This window comes from Vulpes vulpes, chromosome 5 (genome assembly GCF_048418805.1).
Source record: "Vulpes vulpes isolate BD-2025 chromosome 5, VulVul3, whole genome shotgun sequence".
NCBI lineage: Eukaryota > Metazoa > Chordata > Mammalia > Carnivora > Canidae > Vulpes > Vulpes vulpes.
In genome coordinates this window covers 111,679,872-111,700,072 of record NC_132784.1, presented here as the reverse complement: position 1 = coordinate 111,700,072, position 20,201 = coordinate 111,679,872, and the positions used below count along the sequence as shown (strand labels likewise).

Genomic DNA, 20,201 nt, shown 5'->3' with positions numbered 1-20,201 from the left:
TGGGACTCTTAGGCTCTTACCTCCTGCCCGAGTTCTTTGAAATGCCTCCTCTGCACACCTTTGGCTGGCAGGAGCAGCCCCGAGCTCAGTGACTTGAAGGTGTGTGAAAGCCCAAGTGAGCAGAGGTGACTGCAGGTGTGGCCGGGAAGCGTCGCCAGCTCACCTCTCACAGTGGGCCCAGGGCCAGCATCTGCTCACCTGCAGACCCCCGTGCTGGCCCCCCACCCTCCAGCCGGGGTAGTTTCTCTTCATAGAGCCCTGCACCCGAGCAGGATGCACAGTTGGGGACTCCCTGGGGCTCCCAGCCAGGTCCCGAAGCGCACGCCAGCTGCGCCGTCGCCTTGGCCGGCTTACAGCCACTGCCTGCAGAGGGGTCTGTCGCATGGCTGAGGGCCTGTCCTGACCATGCTCCCGTACAACACGCGTTTCCTCCCGAGCTGCCAGACACGCTTGCTCTGAAGCAAGGTCTGAGCTTGATGTTTTCTTTCTCCTGGGCACCCAACACTCTCGTTTGCTTCTCCTTCAAGCCCGCTCGGTAAAAAGGGCAGCTGTTGACGGGGTAGGAAGAGTGACCACCAGAGTGGAGGGGGGAGATGTATGCTGCTGTCACCAGAAACTCAAATCAACTGCGAGCCACAACCTGCCCTGACAATATAAAGAAAACTACCTTGCTTCAGTTGGTAGGAGCTTCAGCTGGTCTGTAGGAGGCAGCCCGCCAGCCAGGGGGCATCGGCCCAAACCAGGCAACAGAGTAGGATGGGCTCAGGTTTCCATGGGAGGGATCGGATGCACACAGGATTGGAAGCTCTAGATTGAATCCCTAAGATCAGAGTATTAAAAGGAGCGGCCGATAGAAGGTTCTGGATTTCTTTTTTTTTTTTTTTTTTAGGTTCTGGATTTCTGATGAGGTTTTCTTTTTTCAAAGTAGGTTGTGTTTTCATCTCATTAGGGTGAATTAGGCTCATTTCTGTCAACACAGAATTGCCTCGCCGAGCTTGGCTGGTGGTGTGGTGGGAGGGAGTGTTGAGTTTCAAACGTCCCAGAGGAGGGGGGCTGTGGGTTGGAGTAGAGATCTTGGCTCTGGGTTGTGTGTTCCTATTGTTTAGCCTGTAGGCCAGATGTTTCATTAGCTTGACAGGTAAATTTGTGGGGGTCACTACCGAGTTGAGGACCAGATGAAAATGGTTTTAACAAGTCAGATAAGTGTTCAGAATGAAGCTCAGTGAGGAAAATGTAGAATTAGGGGCTCCTGGGGGGCTCAGTCGGTGAAGCGTCTGCCTTCGGCTCAGGTCATGATCTCAGGGTCCTGGGATCGAGCCCCGTTGGGCTCCCTGCTCAGTGGGGAGTCTGCTTCTCCTTCTCCCTCCGTGCTCTCTTGTTCGCTTATGCTCAAAGAAATAAAATCTTTTTTAAAAAATGTAGAATTTTGGGCAGCCCCGGTGGCTCAGCGGTTTAGTGCCGCCTTCAGTGCAGGGCAGGATCCTGGAGACCCAGGATCGAGTCCCGCGTTGGGCTCCCTGCATGGAGCCTGCTTCTCCCTCTGCCTGTGTCTCTGCCTCTCTCTCTGTGTCTCCCATGAATAAATAAATAAAAATCTTAAAGTAGAATTTTACCAGCCTACACAGGAATAAAAAATAGCTAGGAATGAGCAAACGTAATGGAAGATGTCTGGGGATGGGAAGGAGGCCAGAGTCTGTGGGTGGCCTTGGGCGATGTTTGAAGCAGCCATAGGGGTTGTGTCATTAGATCCTTTCTAGAATACTCTCTAGAATCTTTCAGGCTAGTAGGGCTGTGGGTAGGCTTGGAAACTGACCTACAAATAAAGGAATTTGGGGCTTATAGAGAGTAAGAATTCATAATTTTTTAAGATGTAGAAAAACAAATCCAGCCCTGATTTGAAGACCTGTTCCAGTTCTTCATAATCTTCATTGAAGATGGAATTGAGTTTCCACAGCTTGGGGGTAGACACAGGGAAAACCTGGCTGTGGAGGTCGTTCAACATCAGGATGAGTTTCCGAGGGAAGGTTCTGGGTTTCTGATGAGGTTTTGAAAGCAGGCTCTGTCTTCATCTCATTAGAGTGGTTTACACCCGTCCCCTGGTTGCCCCTGGTGGCCGGGTGCCAACCCCGAGACACCCAGCTGCCTTTCCGTCCCCCAGGAACCCGTCGGTGGCCCCCTTTCCCGGGTCGTGAGCTGGGTGGGGCCACGCAGGGGCGCTGACCTAACTGGAGTGTGCTTCTCTCTCTCCCTCCCCTGCAGTATGAGTTTAAAGCCAAGAACATCAAGAAGAAGAAGGTGAGCATTATGGTCTCCGTGGATGGAGTGAAAGTGATTCTGAAGAAGAAGAAGAAGGTAAGGGGCTCTGAACCAGAAGCTGGTAGGAGGGGAGCAGGAAACGGGGTGTGGGGGGCCTCGTCCCGCGAGGCCGCTCTCTGGACAGCGTCCTTCCTCGTGTGGGGAGCGGGGGCCGGGACCAGCACCGGTGTCGGGCGGCAGCAGCTACGCAGGCACATGAGGCAGAGGCCCGTGGCCTCATCAACCCTAAGGCCCCGTGTCCCGATGTCCCATGGGTGACAGGGCCCACCTGCCACCGTATTTGCATTCTGTTACCTGGACCTTTTGAGTCTTGATCTTAGGAAATACTTGAAATTCAAAGTGATGACAAGTATAAGAGGGTTTGGCGAGGGAGTGGATGAGGAGGCTTTGTCAGCAGCTGCCCCCTTCCGTCCCAGGCACGACCCTCCGTCCCCCGTGAGGTGGCGTCAGGCCCCCCTGTGTGTCCTGTGCTATCGCTTCAGTGCATTTCTTGGAATATTCCCCTCCAGGCCTGTCCACTGCTGCTGTTTGGTGTGAGGAAGGCTGGGCTGGGGCCAGGATGGGGGGGAGCAGAGGAAGGGCTGAGCCACTAAGTGGGGGACATTCCTCTGAGCTGGGCTGACACAAGCGAGTGTGTGTTGCTGAGACGTGTGGCTGTTTGTGTGTCACTTGTACGTGTGGTGGGAGAATGAGGGCAACCCCTGGGAAAGGCGAGGTGTGCGTATTGGCAGAGGGGAGCCAGCGTATGTTTCCGGAAAGAACTGGAAGGGGGCTTGGAGGGTTGAGCAAACAGGAGAAGTGTTTTTGCTCCTCTGTTTCTTGACCCTGCTGATGCCTTTCTAATCTGTGACGGCTTTGTTTTATACGAGCTGGTGGTGGCACCTCGCGCTGCAGCGTCGTCCGCACCCCGCAGGCTGCCTTCGGTTCCAAACCCAGATGCTGTTAGTTCAGGTGGGACTGAAGGCGAACCTTGAGTGGGGGCGTTACGGAGCGTGAGGACAAGCGCACGGTCGCAGGGGACATGAGGTCGGAGAATCAACTAGTTGAGAGGGGAAGGGTAGTCGTCCTGCCGATCCAGGCATTTGAATCCACGCTCCGTCCTCCTCGCAGAGTTGGACACCAGGCGGTGCTCGGGGCTTGGCTGCTTCCTCCGGGAGCCCCTTGTTTCCTTTGGACAAATGGCCATTGACAAGGGTCTCCCGTATGTTGACCCAAAACCTGTGCTCTTGTGCTTCCTGAGCATCTTTAGAGGTACTTCTAGAAAGTGTCACAGCGATGAGGTCGGGAGTATACAGGAAAAAGATCGAATAGGATATGTTGTGTGGAAAGAACTCATTAAAAATTCACAAGGTTCACTGGTTTTGGCTTTATTAGCCTCCACGGCGGGACCAGAGTCCCCGTCTTGTTCCTGCTCCGGGGGTAGGGGATGGGGGTGGCTCTTCTGCTCCCCCCCCACACACACACACGTGTGCACACAGGCAACCATGCGACAGTCTTTGGAATATCGTCCTCCTGAGGGTCCCTGGGCAGGAGAGTCGCTGAAGCCAATTAAATCCCGGATGATGACCATGTGGATTTAAAAGCGAGAGGTACCCTCAGGACAAACCACGGGCCAGTGCGACCCAAGCTCACAACAGAGGCAGCTGGCCTGAGTCCTGCCCGGCTTTTGTCACGTGTATCACATAGCTTCACCCAGCCCTCCACGTGACGGGGGACCGGTGGCTCTGGGCCCTCACGTCCTGTGTGATGAAGTCATGGTTGTGGCTCGGGGGCACCTTCCAGGTTCCAAGATGCCCCCATGCCCATTCGGTGCATCCCTTGGTCAGGCCTCCTGGGAAGGTCTCGAGGACACGGGAGCAGGCTCTGCGACACCCAGTCTTCTCACTGAGCCGCTCCCCGGCCGGGTGCTAGGCCGTTAGCCCTCCAGAGCCCCCGACTCCCGCTCCCCCGTCTCGGAGGTAGGAGCCCGGGCCGCTGGCTCTCCCGCCGGAGCGCAGGAGGGGCTGATGTGCCCACTGGAGCACCAGCTGCATCATTCACTTTGAGACCGTGCACGGTTGCCCATGCCAGATGCTCACACATTAGCCTCACGAGCCTGAGAAGCCGTTTCCTCTGCGCCAAGTGATATGGGAAGGCAGGTTGTTAGAGGAGGTTCAGTGAGCGTGAGACGGCGTAACGGTGCAGATCGGCTCACTGTGTGGCGGGTGGGTTTCCTGGGCTCTGGCTTCATGGTGAACGGGTCCTGGGATGCTCGGAGGGGCCTTGTCGGGCACATGCTGTCCTGGGGTCTGATCGACAGGCTCAGCCAGGGTTTGCCTCCGGCACTGACCTCCGTGCCCTCCTAGCTGACAATCGTGCCCTCCCCTCCGCCCCCACGCATGCACACCCCCGGCTGCATCATCTTTCAGTTGGGTGCCACTTCAAGGTGCTGTCCTGGGGCCTGTTCTGTCCCTTTCAGGTAACTTAGCATACCTCTGATTTGATCCGTGAGGATGGGACTTAGTGGTTTTGCCTTTCGGGGGGACAGTCTTATTTCCCCCTCTCAGTGTGTCCCCCATGCATTGTGTACCACGTGCAGCACCATCCCCCCACTGCATGTGCAAAAAACTGATGTTGGAGAGCCTTAAATATTTTTGCCCAACATGGTGCCATATGTAAGGACACCTGTGTGCTGAGGTGTCACCTGGCGGAGAAGCCGGCCTCCTTCCACTGGGTGATGAGAGCTGAGCTGGAGAAGCATCTTCCCCAGGGAGCCCCGGGGGACCTTGTGATTCATTTTGAAACTCCCTCCCTGGTAATTGCTACTGTGGGCTCCCCCTCCAGCTGGCCCACAAAAGAGGTGATCTAACAGGTCTTTCCTCAATCTGATTCTTCTGATGCCAGGCCTGGGAACGGGAAGCTTCCCAATCTTGTTTTCTCCACCCCTTCCTGGTGTCCGTTTCAGGCGTGGTTGTGATTCGGATAATGCCTGTAATCACAGTGTTCGTTGATGTCGCCTCGGACAGGTGTGTGCACATTCATGGCAGTCAGCCCCTGCGTCGTTTTGTTCCCACGTGACCGGCCTCTGGTACCTGAGTGTGCTGACGCTGCCTCACGGTCTGCCTGTCTCTCTCTGTTTATAGGATTGAGAGGGGCCAGGTGGAGACGCGCCATGCTTGTCTCCATGGAAATGGAACAGCCTGCAGGTTTGGGCGATGGCCATCCTCATCAGGTTAAGAACTAGAGCTCGTGTCTGGTAGCTGAGGGTGAAGAAAAACTCATGGCTGATACTCCGCCATGGGCACCGGTAGAGGTCCAGCCTAACATTCGCAACTGATTAGTCAGGGTCTGTGCTGCCCTCGTTGGTCAAAATGTTGACTAGACCCCCCTCCTCCCGCAAACACTTTGATCTTCACTGGGTGACTGTGCGTGCTGGAAGGAGCCCACGGCTGAGAAGACCCAGATCCTAGTCCTGGCTCTTCCCTTCCTGGCTGTGTGGTCATGGGCAGGTTATTTGGCCTCTTTGAGCTTCAGCTCTCAAGAGTTGGATTTCTTTTTTTTAAGATTTTATTTATTTATTCATGAGAGAGACAGACACAGGCAGAGGGAGAAGCAGGCTCCATGCAGGGAGCCCGATGTGGGACTCGATCCCGGGTCTCCTGGATCATACCCTGGGCCGAAGGCAGATGCTCACCTGCTGAGCCACCCAGGCGTCCCTCAAGAGTTGGATTAGGTGATCATTTCCACTTAGCCAACTGAGTGCTCTGCACTAGCTCTGGAACCAGGCCCTTCGCTGCTCGTAGATGTGTATATCATGCACCTGTCCTTACTTAGGTCCTTGAGAGCCTCCTGGGCTATAGACGAAGCAGACTCTGGAAGCCAAGAGGGTTGTTGCATTGTTGCCACCTGATCCTCTAGGGCAGGATGGGGCCCACCTGCCTGCCTATGCCTGGTGAATGGTGGGATGCTTCCTGGCCGGGGGAGAGAAGTGTGTTTACAGGAATTCCCTGCTCTCCCAAGAACTTTTTAATGGGCAACGGCCGTTGTTGTAAGCCTAGCACTTCCTTGGGCACCTGGCCCATGTGGTGTGTTTTCAGTTAGTGCGGCTGTTGGCTAGCTGGACGAGTGAACGTGATTTGTGATGATGTCCTCAATTCAGGAAGAACTGAGTACTTAGCAATGGGATCAAATGCAGTCTTGTTGGTTACTTTTGGCTATGATGTTCCTTCCCTCTTTCTCCTCCGGTCAGCTTGCCCGTTTAGAGACACAATAAGAGCCTTTCCTAGGCTTAGAAAGGCCTCAGTGGAAGTTGGTATTCAAAGGCCTTCAGTGGTATTCTGAGTAGGACTTGCTCAGGGACCCTAGTCTACAGGTGCTTGATTCCAGTGTAGGCAGTAGCCAAATATTTTGTGATCATGTCTCACTGAGAGGAAAAAATATATATCTTTTTTGGTTATATTAACAAGCATCTAAAAATGCTGTCATCTTGAACTGATGCCAGCAGATAATGAATCTCAAATTCCTAGGACTCTTGGTTTATATTTGTGGTGTGAACCCCACTATTAAGTGGCTTTGTCATCTCCCAATCAGTACATTTTCTTCAACTCCCAGCCAGGCCCAAGTAATTAGCTTTGCTGTGCACATAATAATGATTACTTATAATCCTGGAATCACACTATAGCACTATTTGCTAGGGAGTGGACTTCCGAATAGGAAAGATTAGTCTTGAACTTCATCCAAAGGATTTTTCTATGAAAGGACTTGAAAGGCCTCCGTTTCATGTGGTTTCTCTTATAAACCAGTAACTTAGTTGGAATCTCCTGAGGCTCTCCTAACATTCTAGAAAGGCTCCATCGTTGTCATTAAAAACTATTCATTGTGCATCTACCATGTTCAAGGAACTGAATAGGATCCTTGAGGGTATTAGACATGGATCTTTTCCAGCAAAATTATTTTTAATGACATCGTCTGCATATGTAGGTCTATTATAGCTCCTCCATAACTGCATTAGAGTTATTTATCTCTTTTCCCCCATGGGCTGAGTCTTTAGGGGCAGGGACCATGTCTTCCCTCTAATCCTATTTCATCTGTTTGGGAAAGTAGAAGACCAGAGGGACCACACTCATGAAAGTAATTACACGCTAAGATGGTAATGAGAACAGCTGACAATGGTAGCTAAGTAATGCTAATGTTGAGCACCTGCCATTTGCCGGGCCTGTTTGATGCACCTTATACTTGTCACAACCACCTTGTGAGTAGGTGCCATTCTTTTTTGCTCATTTTGCGAAAAAAGATTGAGCAACTTGCCCAAGACCTGACATTCCATCAGAGGTGAAGTCAAGGTTTGAATTGGGTCTGTCTTGATCACATAAGGAGGTTCTTAGCACTACTGTGTTGCTGTGTGTATACTCATCTCCTCAGGTTGCTTGGAGAAAAGCTACTCATTAGGAAATGCCTAATTAATTGATCCAAGATCTTGAACCTCTGGCCTGTACTCTGTCACCAGGATATCACATCGCAGGAAAACCGGTTTCCTGCCCAAAGTGTTAGTCATTATGGGAACACAGAACTCAGGTCTCATTGGGTAAGAAAAGAAGGGGCTTAGAATTATAGAACCAGAATTCAAGAGAAAAAAACTTCAGAAACGATCTGGTCTGCTCCCCTGGCTGATTAGATTTTGGAAACCGAGGACAAGAGTGGCCCAGTGACTGTCCCAGGGTTACCCACGTAGTTACTGACGGGGCCAGGACTAAACTTTGTCCAGTCTTCTTTCTACCATGTTATGTTGCTAGGCCCTCCTTATTTTCTGCTGGTTTTAAAACCTGCATATCAGGAATTGTGTACATTGTGTGAGGATTTATGAGCACTTCAGTTTTGAAATGTGTATTCCATACCATGGGTGATACCTGAAGATGAGGGATAGCTATATTTTCAGACTAATCCTGTTCTGTCTGGAAGCTGGGAGAACTTGTCCTGCTGAGTTAATAAAGCCTTTGCAAGATTGTGTTGTGTGTTGGTTGTTTTTTGAGACATCCCCATTGCTGCCAGGATCAGGAGTCATGGTAAAGCTGACAGACTTTGTGATGTGCCTGGGAAGCAAAATGCCAGTGCAAATCCTTCCTCCACGTTTGGGTTCCTGGGGAAGAGCTTCAAAGATGCCCTATGCATTCCTGGGCTCTAAAGGGAGACAGGATGGCTATGATAATTACCCCGACTCACTTTCCTGTTTTTGGCAGACCTATCTCTGACCTAATAATTCCCATGCCACATTTCCTGCCCGCAGATTTTGGAATGTCAGGATGGCTGTAGCTTTCTGCAGAGGACTGGCCATCCACACTCATTAGATAAAGGATGTGCTTACCCCATTCAGTGGTCTTCTAAGAGCAAACACTGCAAGCCCTTTACCACTGGCAGGTGGTGGAGACTGCCATTGTCTGATTCTATCATGTGGAGTAGCAAGGAGATTGTGGGGCACAGGGGTTTCATTACCACCAGACTAGGTGAACTTGGGGAGAAGTGAATGAACATCTGAGTCTTAGTATTTATCTTTTAAGGTTGCGATCAACTTTGATAACATGAAGGAAGCATTATAGAAACGTTATTAAATGAAAGGAAGACTGTTCTCTCCTGTATCCACTGGAGAAGGTCCTGTGAGCACAGGAAATGAAGCAGCTAAAAATGACTTGCCTGTATCTTTCCTTTCTCGCTTTGTGTTATTCTAGGTCCTCCAAAAAGCAAATGCCAAGACGGGATTAAATGCCTGTGAGAGAAGGTGGGGAGGCCCTGGGTGAGGCTGGGGTAGCTGTCACATTTCCGTGTGGGTCTGATTCCAAGGGAAGGAGAGAGCAGGGAAGGGAGGGGAGGGTGAGGGATAGTGTCTTAGAGGGCAGGGTGCTCCGAGGAAGGTGTGGCAAGGTCATCAGGGCGTTCTGGGGCCAGAGCCATAGTGGAGGGGGGGCAAGGGGGCTCTTGTGTGTCCCAGGAATGACATCCTCCCCGGGCATCCCTGCACCCTCCTCATTGGCCTGGAGCCTCCCAGAAGCAGGGCTCTCACCACAGCGATGGTTCAGAACACCACAGCTGGGGCCCTTGGTTGAACTCCCAGTAATTGGAGGTCTTAGGGCATGTTCTTGTGAGGACAGCTTCCATTCTCCAGAAGGTTTTGTCTAGCCAATAACATGACGAAGGGCCTTCACTCAAGTTAAGCTACGCTATCTCGTTGGCTTTTTTAATTACCTTGGAGTAAGGAATTCATAAGAAGGAGGTGGCGGAGGGGAGACTGATGAGGGAAGGACGGGCAATAGAGAGAGACAGGTTAGCAAACCCTAGTTCAGAGGCCTCCTGAAAGGCTCAACGATTCTGTGAGTGTCCTTGGTAGGTGCAAAGGGGACGCAGGGCAGAGTTACACACCTACCTGCACAGGTGGGAGTCTGGCAGCAGGCTGGGTCACCCCAGGGGCACCCCGTGTCCACTCCCATTCCTTTTCTATTTGCGGAGCTGGTGAGGGGACGGGTCTTCCTCCCCCTGGGCCTCGCTTGCAGGCCTCACTGCGTTACTGCGTGGACTCTCAACGGTGGGGGTGAGGCCCTACCTGAGCCTGGACCTCCGGTTGAAGGAGGCTCTGGGCGTCCTGCTGGCCATCCTGAGCTGTAGGTGGTAAATGTGGCCGTGAAGTACTCTTTGCCTCGAAGAGGTGCTGACAGCTTCAGGGACTCACCCCTGTCCTTCCCTCTTGTCTTCTCTCTTCTCTTCTCTCCTTGCTTCCCCTCATGGCTCCCATCTGGACTTGAAATGTCTTCATTTTCGGGCATAACTTGGAGACTACAGCCCACTCAGGACAGTGGGTAGCAAAACTGGAAATTTCCTCATGTAGTCTCCAAGACTCCCAAGACCTTTATTTCTAAGCATTTATTTATTTTTTTAAAGATTTTTATTTAGATGACACACACACACACACACACATACACACACAGGGGTGGGGGGGGGCAGAGACAGTCAGAGGGAGAAGCAGGCTCCATGCCGGGAGCCTGACGTGGGACTCGATCCCAGGTCTCCAGGATCACGCCCTGGGCTGAAGGCAGCACTAAACCGCTGAGCCACCCGGGTTGCCCTATTTCTAAGCATTTAAACAAAAAAATAGCTTCAAGTGTAAGTGGGAGCTGTGTGTGTTTCTCAAGATAGTGAAACTAAGTTTGGCTGTAGGTATTGTTCATTAATAAGTTGCTATCCCCTGATTGATGCCAACTTTGATTTATAACCCCACAAAGGTGGTAGGTTCTTAGTTTTTCTTCCTATTTTCCTTCTCTCGTTAAAAGCTTTTCCTAAAATTTTTCCCCTCCATGAATATTTATTTCTAGGTAGAAAGTGAGGAAGGGGTCATTTGTATGTGTGCTTTTTGTTCTAGAGGGGGAAAAAAAAACATCAAAACACTTGAAAAAGAGGAGGTTATGAAATGTTTCAGAGCGAGAGGGAATGATCCAATTGTTGAGATCCGTGGAGCTTCCCTCTGAGTCCTACTGTTCATGGTGCCGCATTGAAGCTCAGTTGTACCAGAAGACCCACACCGGTCTACAAATTAGGACTTGGTTCTAGTCTTGACTGGGCTGTAAACTAGGGGGGGACACCTTTCTGGGGCCTCTACAGGGTCTTATTTGAAAGATGGTGGCATAGAAAGGATACTGGAGAGTCCACTCTACCCCAGACCCTTTGGCTTATCTTGATAATGTTCTGATCCCTTCACAGAGTTAATGGATGCATCCAAGGATTAGTGCAAAATCTTTAAAGGAAGAGGACTAGATTTTAATCCAATTTTCAGAAAAGGAAAATAGGTTAGGTGAAAAGTTTATTTTTTTGATCAGGATATCCTCTATGGATGCTGGTATCTCTTTTAAATGTATCTGCTGAAATGTTCAGGTTTCAATTGAAAGTCACTCAATTACATACCAGAAATTGAGGAAAATCTCAAATGAATAAAATGAATAAAAGAACAAAATGAATAAAAGAGTCAAGAGATGCCAATACCGAGATGACAGATGTTGGATTTGTCTGACAAGGCTGTTAAGGCAGCCGTCGTAAAAATACTTCCATGAGCAGTTACGCTCTTGACACAGGAGTTAGAAAGTCTCAGCAAAGAAATAGAAGAAAGAAGAACCAAATGGAAATAATAGAACCTAAAACCTATGGCTGCTGAAATAAAAATCCAAATGAATGGGCTCAACAGCAGAAAAGAGGTGCTTTCTGAACATTGCTACCTGAATTGAATGAAGACTTTGGGCGACATACGTGGTCATAGGTAGAGATGTGATTGAACTTAACATTTAATTATTTAATATTTATATTTCAATTTGCCCCCAAATCAAACCATATTTCAAGCATCCTATTTTGCTCTTAAGAGAATTCCCATGGTGAACACGTATACTGCGTGTTTATTATTTTTTTTATACTGCGTGTTTAAAACAGGCATGAGTTGCTGTCCCCCTGAAAAATCTCAGTGTGTCCATTGGAAACTGGCCCAGTGTGTGCCAATTATAAGGTTATAAGGCAGCTAAAAAATACTATCAACCCGTCCTTGCTGGGCTAAGAGGGGTATCACAGCTGGAACGTAGACACGAACGTGCCTCTGCAGATCCCACCACGTGTAAATCAGTAAGGGATTCAGGCCAGAGTACCAGGTTTCGAGGGGGGACGCTGGCAAGTGATATGGGTACACAGAGAGGGTCAGCCAGGGACTTGTCTGGCGAGGAATGTTTGCAAAGCCTGAGATGATTTGGTATCAAGAAGAAGGTTGGCTGTCTTTATACATCTGGAGGGTTCTCACTTAGAAAAAGATGTGGTCTCCTTGTTTCTGTGTTTGCTCCAAACGGGCCATTCGTACGTTAAAATCATGCAGGGCAGTGAGTAGCCATGCTTAGGGAGGCAACTTTTGAAAAGCTAGTTCTCGGAGCTTGAGTTTTCTTGTCTGTAAAACAGCATCTGATGTTGAATGCTTGTCAACCTGTGGAAAATCCACCTCTGCAGGCTGGATTGGGATTGAAACTGGGGGATGAGATGGCACGGGGGGGGGTGGCCGTGTCTGCCAGCGTTGTGTGTGAGTAAAGCTGCTTCATGTCTCGGAAGGGCCTGAGTAGAGTCTCCCCCTGGCCCCAGCTGGGGGCCTGTCCCTGCACCTGGGGGTGGGACCTGGGAGCCGTGGTGGCCGCTGACCAACTGCTTCCTCAACACACTTGGCGGGGGGTACCCACCTCATCAAACACTTCATCTCTTGTATGGCCCCTGAATCCCACCCCACCCCTCATCCCATTCCCATCCCTGTCTACCTCCCCAGCAACCCGGGGTGGGGGGGGGATCTCCTTTGAGTTAGGTCCACAGCCAGCAGGACCATCCTCCTGGGTAACTACAGATGTACTAGGTACCTCACCAGGCTTGAATCCCACGTTCTCCCCTTTAAGGAAGGGAGGGTGGGAGCTGCATTTCCTTTTGCTTTCCACAGTATCCTTCACAGCTCGGCCTCCTCTCTTTTGTTCCTCCTGCTTCTCCCACTCCTCTGTGATGAGTGATGTATCGCCTCTGTGTCTTCCCTTGGCGATTGCTCCATGAAACTGTGACTTGGAGTGTGCTTCTGGTCCTCTGGGGTGGCCCCGGCTCCCACCTGCCCTGTGTGCCCTGGAGAGACACTGTCCTTGAAGTGCTGGAAGGAACCTGAACAGACCAGACATGACGTTTGCCACTTGTCCCCTGGAGCACTCAGCTCCAGACCTCTTAGAAGTCGTCAGGCCGGGAGCTGGTGCATGTGTTTGCATACATATTAGTAGTGCACCGTGTGCCCTGGTTCTGTAGCGGAGGACAAGCCTAACTTATTCATTTACAGCTTCTTTTATTGCAGAAAAAGGAGTGGACATGGGATGAGAGCAAGATGCTGGTGATGCAGGACCCTATATACAGGTAAGAGCCCCGTCCTCACCTGTTGTCCCCTGGAGCTGTCGGGCCGGTGGAGCCAGGTAAATTCAAAGAAATTTCTACTGCTTTTCCCTTCTGCGACCTGTTGTTTCCATACGTGTAAGTACAAGAAGCCAGTCTCCCTTATCTCTAAGATTTTGAGGAAGATTCTTCTTCGGTTCAATTGCACTGTCTAGAAACTACAAAGGATTTCTACTTGGTGTCTAGTCTCAATCCTTTGGTTGTACTTTGAGACTTTTCTAATTTGTGCTAGTTTTATCTCAACTGAAATTTCATACTTGCATATCTGTTCCACCTCAGAAACTGAGCACAGATAGAGGGGTTGTGACCTTTTGGGAAAGCAGAAAGACACATATAGTCCCTGGAAATTGCCTTCGCAACGAGACCAATAGGATTCCTGTAGAGATTAGATGTGTACTCCCTGGGCAGAGGAGTACCTGGTGGCCACAGTACGGAGCGCCAGGGCCCCCTTGGACCCACAGCAGGACCTTGATTCACCGGGGTTACTCTGGTGTCCTGGACTCTGCTGACCAAGCCCCACCCACCCCACCCCTACCTCCTCCCTGTTTTCTTCAGTGACAGAATGGGTGTTAGCTCTTCCTTTGGGATTTGGGGGAACCTAGAGTCAAATGACTTGCTCTGGTCAACAAAACGGATAAAGGTTGGGACTCAACTGACAAGTTGGCAACATGGCGGCCCTGTCTTCTCGTCAAAGAGTGGATGCCTGTGAAATGGGATTTCTATTCATTCAAGGAAATATAACGAATGTGAAAACACTCATGCCAGGAGCTGTGCTAGGTGATTCAGTGGATGACTAAAGTAGGTCGTGGTCCCTCCTTCTCTGAGACTGTTAGTCTAGAAGGAAGTAGATCACTGAGGCACAAGACCAGGTGTCTGACAACATGAATTTCTTTCTCTGGGTTCCTGTTGTACTTCTAAATGTTTGTGGAAACAAGTGGTACAGTGTGTTACTGTCACTTAAAAAAAGGTCTTTTGCCAGTAGATGATGAGGCTCTTGCAGGGGAAGAACCGTGCCCAGCTCCCTTTCATATTTCTAGCACCAAGCCAGTGTCTGGCCTAGATGCATCATTTAATAAAAGTGTGATGGGTGAATGGAAAAATGTACTCGACACCTGAAAATTAACTTAAGTGTTATGGTGATTCACAGGAGGGAATAATCACTTTCTACTTGAGTGATAAGGAAAGGCTTCAAGAAACAGATTGCATCAGAGCTGGGCTTGAGGAATGTGAATGGATGAGCCCCTGTCATTTGCATTTTGTAAAAGGAAGAATTTCCTGGGGGGGTGGTTTTGTTTTTGTTTTCCACAGCGGGCACCGGCACAGCACCGTATACATACAAAGCCAGCTCATTGCGGATGCCACTCATGGCCTTGAGTCAACCTTTCCTTGGTTGAGAGGAAGGACTTTGCCCAAAGTTTTAACAACATAGCCCAAACAGGCTATCGATTTTATGTATTTTTTTTTGATTTTATGTATTTTTTATAATAGCTTTATTGTGAGGCATAGTTGATCTAAGGATCTCCTTTCTATTGTTATGATGAGTTTGTGGTGGTTTTTTTTGGTTTTGTTTTGTTTTGTTTGTGTGTGTGTGTGTGTGTGTGTGTGTGTGTGTGGTGTTTTTTGTTTTAATTTTGTGTACCGTCATACAGCATATCCTTTTTCTTGGCCTGGCTTCTTTCATTAATTGTAATTATTCTAAGAATCCTTACTTGTCATTGTATGTAGCAATAGCTTATCCCTTTTTATTACTAAATGGTATTCCACTGTATGAGTATAACTCATTGTGCTTGGCCATTTGAATGTTGGTGGACATTTTGGTGGTTTCCAGTTTGGGGCTTTTACAAAAGTTTATGTGACTGTTCACTGCAAGTATTTATATGGACATACACTTTCATTTTTCTTGGGTAAATACCTAGGAGTAGAATGGCTGATTATATGGTGGGTTTTTTCTTGGGAGGGGAGTTATTCTTGTTTTGAAAGATTTTATTTATCTGAGAGAGAGAGTGTGTGTGTGAGAGAGAGTATGAATGAGCAGGTAGGGGGAGAGGGAGAAGCAGGGGAGCCTGACGTGGGGCTCGATCCCAGGACCACAGGATCATGACCAGAGCCGAAAGCAGACGCTTAACCAACGGATTTTGTTTTTTTAATGAAACAGCCACACTTTTCCCAAGCGGTAGAACCACAAGGGAGTTTGAGACCTCTAAGTCCTTCACATCTTTGCCAACATCTGGTATCGTTGGCTTTTTTTTTTTTTTTTTTAATTTTAGCCCCTCAGATAGACGTGTATTAGTATCTCACGAGGGCTTTAATTTGCATTTCCTAGTAACTAATCACCTTGGGCATCTTTTCATCTCAGATGCCATTTGTCTGTCTTTTGTGAAGCATCTGTTCAAGTCGTTAGCCCAGTTTTGATTGGGGTGTTTCGTTTTCTCACAGAGTTTTGAGAGTTCTTTGCGAATTTTGAATACCTATCCTTTATCAGCTGTGTGGTTTGCAAATATCTTCTCCAAGTCTGGCTGGACTTTTCTCTTAATAGTGTCTTTTGAAGGACAGAGTTTAATTTTGGTGAAATCCAAACTACCAATTTTTTTGTGTGTCCTCTAAGAAATCTTTGGCTAACTCAGGGTTGCAAAGATTTTCTTCTGAGCTTCACATTTTGGTGTTTAATCTACTCTGATTCGTTTTTTTTAAGAAGAGGGATATGTCAAAGTTTCTGTTTTTCCTCCTGCAAACAGGTGTCCGGTTGTTCCAGACTCATTTGGTGAAAAGACTGTTCTTTCTCAGCTGAAGTACCTCTGTTGAAAATCTCTTGTCCCTCGCTGTGTGGTTTGTTTCAAAGTCTTTATTCTCTTCGATCCATCCAGTTGTCTGTCTTGATGCTAGAACCATGGTGTCTTATTTAGTGTAGCTTAATAAAATAATCTTGGAATCAGGTAGTCTGTCTTCTAGACGTTCTTCTGTTTCAAAGATTTCTTTCAATTAGTATAAGTATGGTATGACCTTTTTCCTTCACTTTTAAGAATAAACATGCTCTTTGGTGGGGGAGGGGTGGAAAACATTAAAAAATCTTAAATTTTTAGGTGAATTAAATTTTTTTTTTAATTCAAGGTAGGCTCCACACCCAATGTGAGGCTTGAACTCATGACCCTGAGTTCTATTTGGCGACCCCTCTCCCCACAGGGGGAAAAAAAAACCCATACAGCAGATTTTCTGGTTGTAGGTATCTCGTGGATATCTTTCTCATCTGTCAGAATTCAGCAGCCTGCATTTATGAACAAAGGTATGAAGCTTCGCCAGTCCTGTCCCAGGCATCTAGATCCTTTTTCCCCCTTTGTGTATTAAATTGGGTGTTTTTGGTCTCTGTACATGTAAATTTGTGTGTTAGGAGTTGATGAAGGAGGACTTTATTCTAAACGGTATATCTCATTTCATCATCAGTAAGAACATTTGTCATCATGATAACACGGTAACATTCACAAATGAGCTTTTCTCAGGGACCGTTTCTGCCCCTAAGGAACCCCTCTGGTGTGACTGGCGTTGCTGCAGAATACATAATTGCTGATGGCTTTCATGAAACACTGGACTCCCCCAGCATTCGCTTTCAGAAAACTCCTTTGTGGCGCGGTGCTTTCTTCCCATCCAAAAGAAATGCCTTCACCACATCAGTAACAGGCTCCTCTTTTGTTAGCTTACATTTTAAATTTAAATTTTTTGCATCTCTCCCCTCGAATAATAGTCATGGTTTTTTTTATATATATATATATTGAGGCGAAATATAAAATGTGCCATTTTAATAATTTTTTGAAAGATTTTATTTACTGGAGAGAAGAGAGAGGAGCAGGGGGAAGGGCAGCAGGTGAGGGAGAAGCAGACTCCCCCCTGAGCAGGGAGCCCGATGACATGAGGCTCAATCCCAGGACCCCCAGATCACGACCTGGGCTGAAGGCAGATGCTTTGCCGACTGAGCCACCCAGGTGTCCTGCCACTGTAATAATTTTAAGCGTACGAACTCATGGCATTAATCACACTCACCGTGTTGTGTGGCCACCACCACCTTCTAAAACTTTTTCATTGTTCAGAATAGGAGCTCTGTGCCCATCAGCAAAGACCCCTTATTTCCCTCTCCCCAAGCCCCAGGTGACCTCTAAAGTCCTGGGACTTTATGACATTGAAGCACTGTGGTGGCCACATGGTCCAGCCTCCCCCATCGCAGGATGCCTCTGCCCCCTGCCCTGATCGCTGTGACCATGCTCCTCACTGTGTTTATGTGAGTTTTGTCCATTGATCTTAGCTCTCGTCTCTGGAGCCACAAATACAGAGATCTTATTTCCCTAAAGTTCCCGAAGCCATTCTTCATTATATTTTTACCTAGACTTCCTGATTTTAGAACACATAATTTCTTTCCCCTTAAGATATATTAGAATTTAATACAGAATTTAATACAGTTTCCCAGATGCTGTCTTCTCAGTGTAAGATGTAGAGATGACTTTACCCTCATGATGCTCAGTTTTGCATTCATTTGTAAAGAAAAAGATCATACTATATTTTGCTTATTTAACAAACTGTGTTAAGGTCCTACCTAGGTCGTGGTGAATTTACTGTCCAGAATCTTTAGGATTATATGATGGTCTCTAAGCCAGATTTGTGTGTGTGCGTTTAAAAATTGGACTTTTAATCTAATTTTTGGTCACAGATTGACTTAAAGTATTACAAAAGCAATGATAACTTATACATATATTTATTATGCTAGGATGTTTAGGTACCTACATTTTATTTGGAAAAAAAAAAACGAATAATCCAGATTTTTTTTTTACTCATTCTTTATTTCTGCAGTTCTTGCTATTTTATTTTTCAGCCTCAATACGAGAATTTACATATGTTGTTGTTACGTGAGGTATAACTTATCTGAACTCATTCAGAATGCTCGATTTTTTAATTTTTTTATTTAATTATTATTATTTTTTTTAATGAATCAGAGTTCAGTAGGGAAGTACGCACTGAGAGTGTCAAGGCCTAAGGAAGTTGTTCTCAAATTTGGACCTACACCTTTGCAGCTGAAGCCGGAAAGTGAAAGGTCCAGACAAGACCCTAGAGTAGTCATTAGCCAGCCCAGGTATGGCTTATAAGTCAAGAGTTTTTGGAACCCCAGGAGCATCTATGAGCCAGAGCAGAATAGCAGATGGGACAGGGGCAGAGGTCTGTGGAAGGCTGTTGACTTTTCCTGGCTGTTGCCTTCTAGTTAGCTGAGAAGTTTCTGACCAGGGGCCTGGATCTGAGGGTGTTCAGCAGGGCTGGTGGTTATGAAGGGGAGCCAGATGTGGCGCACAGCAGAGAGAGGCCACGTGAGGCTGGCCGGTACCCGGATGTCCAGTTCTTCTCGCTCTAGCCAGGGATGACCCTTCAGAGCATGGTTGCTCCTGCTCATTTTACACCTCCCAGATCCCACACAGGTTTCTCTCGTGAGCAGTCCTACACCATGGCTCTACAGAAAAGGGAATGTTGACTTTTAGCTTAGCAGAGCTGACCCAGTATAAAGCCATCACGCTGGGGTGTGACAGCTTAACTGTCCCTCTGAGCTTTTGGTTAAGTAACTTTAATAAGAACATTTTCATCCAAGTCACTGACATGATAAGGGTGTTGAATGGAACAGGACTAGGCCTAAAAAATGAAGGCTTCGTGTTTAATTTTTCCTTATTTCACATTTCACTTCCTTGGTTAACATGCTTATTTTACCCTTTCTGCTTTAATCAGCATGCTTTTTTTTTTTTTTTTAAGTTAAAAAATAGCACAGGAGTAGTTGTACCATTATAGAAGTCTGTGCTTTTGAAGTTCAGTTCTGCCTTGGTTTCTTTTCAGTCTTATTGGGCACTGAAAGAATGATCAGTCCCCCAAAGATTTCTGACTCTAGTGGCCAGAACCACAAATGACAATCCTTCTTTTGAACCAAAGGAAATAGATTAATTAACCTGAAGTCTTCCGGAGCTAGACTGGAAGTAGTTCTCTGGTGTTGAGTGTAGAGGATCAAACCAAGTAGGGTCCCCATTGGGTGTCCAGCCAGTCCTCAGAAATGTCATTAATTAACGTGCAAGCAGTTGGCGAGATCAGACACTAGAAGAAGCGCGTTCTGGTTTAGGGCCCTCCTCATTGAGCCACGCTTTGATTTTGACCAAGTCAGAGGTAAATTATTCAGGGCTAGCTGGGGAAGGGAGGAAAGGCTGCATGGAGAGCTCTGATGTGTATTGTTTGTCGTGCTGGGCACCGAGGAAAGCAGTGGTTTATCAGTCTGGGTCCAATCAGAAGACAGAACTCACACAGTGATTTAAACAGAAGAACTATAAAGAATAATTGAGCTGTAACAAAACGTACCTTTAAGCTGCAAAGATCACTCTTGGCACACCTGGGTGGCTTAGTCGGTTAAGCATCTGACCCTTGATTTCAGCTCAGGTTGTGGTTCTTGGGGCTGTGAGATCGAACCCCACGCCAGGCTCCTCACTTAGGGGGAGTCTGCTTGAAGATTCTCTCCCTCCATCCCTCCCCCCACACGAGCCCATGATCTCTCACTCTCTCTTTCTCAAAGTAAATAAATCTTAACCGTTCATATTTTTTTTTAAGTGCCAAAGCTTAGGAAGTATCCTCTCATACTTTGATTTTATGAAAGTGAGGTAGAAAAAAAACCCTAGGCAGCACTTCTAAAGACTTGCAAATAAATGAAAAGAGCATCCACCAGTAAAGAGCATAAAGGAAGGAAGAAGCAGGTGGAACATATGGTGACTCCTACAGGAGCAGGTTCACGGGAGGGAGGGGTCAGAGTCTGCCAGTCTCTTGGTGGGGAAAGAAAGGAGAACCGCGGTGCCACAAATTGGAAATTAGCAGTGGAGTCAAACAACTTTACATTCTTAAAAGCAATGATAGTGGCCCTATGAAGGCAG

The 20,201-nt window shown here is 47.8% G+C and overlaps 1 protein-coding gene across 5 annotated transcripts in view; it reads left to right on the top strand.

The window, feature by feature from the left end:
• Positions 1-20,201, top strand: part of LOC112914300 (carboxyl-terminal PDZ ligand of neuronal nitric oxide synthase protein-like) — a 279,569-nt gene that overhangs the window by 197,176 nt on the left and 62,192 nt on the right. For 4 of the 5 annotated variants that reach the window (XM_072759617.1, XM_072759615.1, XM_072759616.1 and 1 more), the window contains 2 exons: positions 2,260-2,352; positions 13,163-13,236. In XM_072759617.1, coding sequence (XP_072615718.1) covers positions 2,260-2,352; positions 13,163-13,236 — 167 coding nt within the window. The remainder of the gene's footprint in view (positions 1-2,259; positions 2,353-13,162; positions 13,237-20,201) is intronic. The other variant, XM_025991247.2, reaches the window with a different exon arrangement.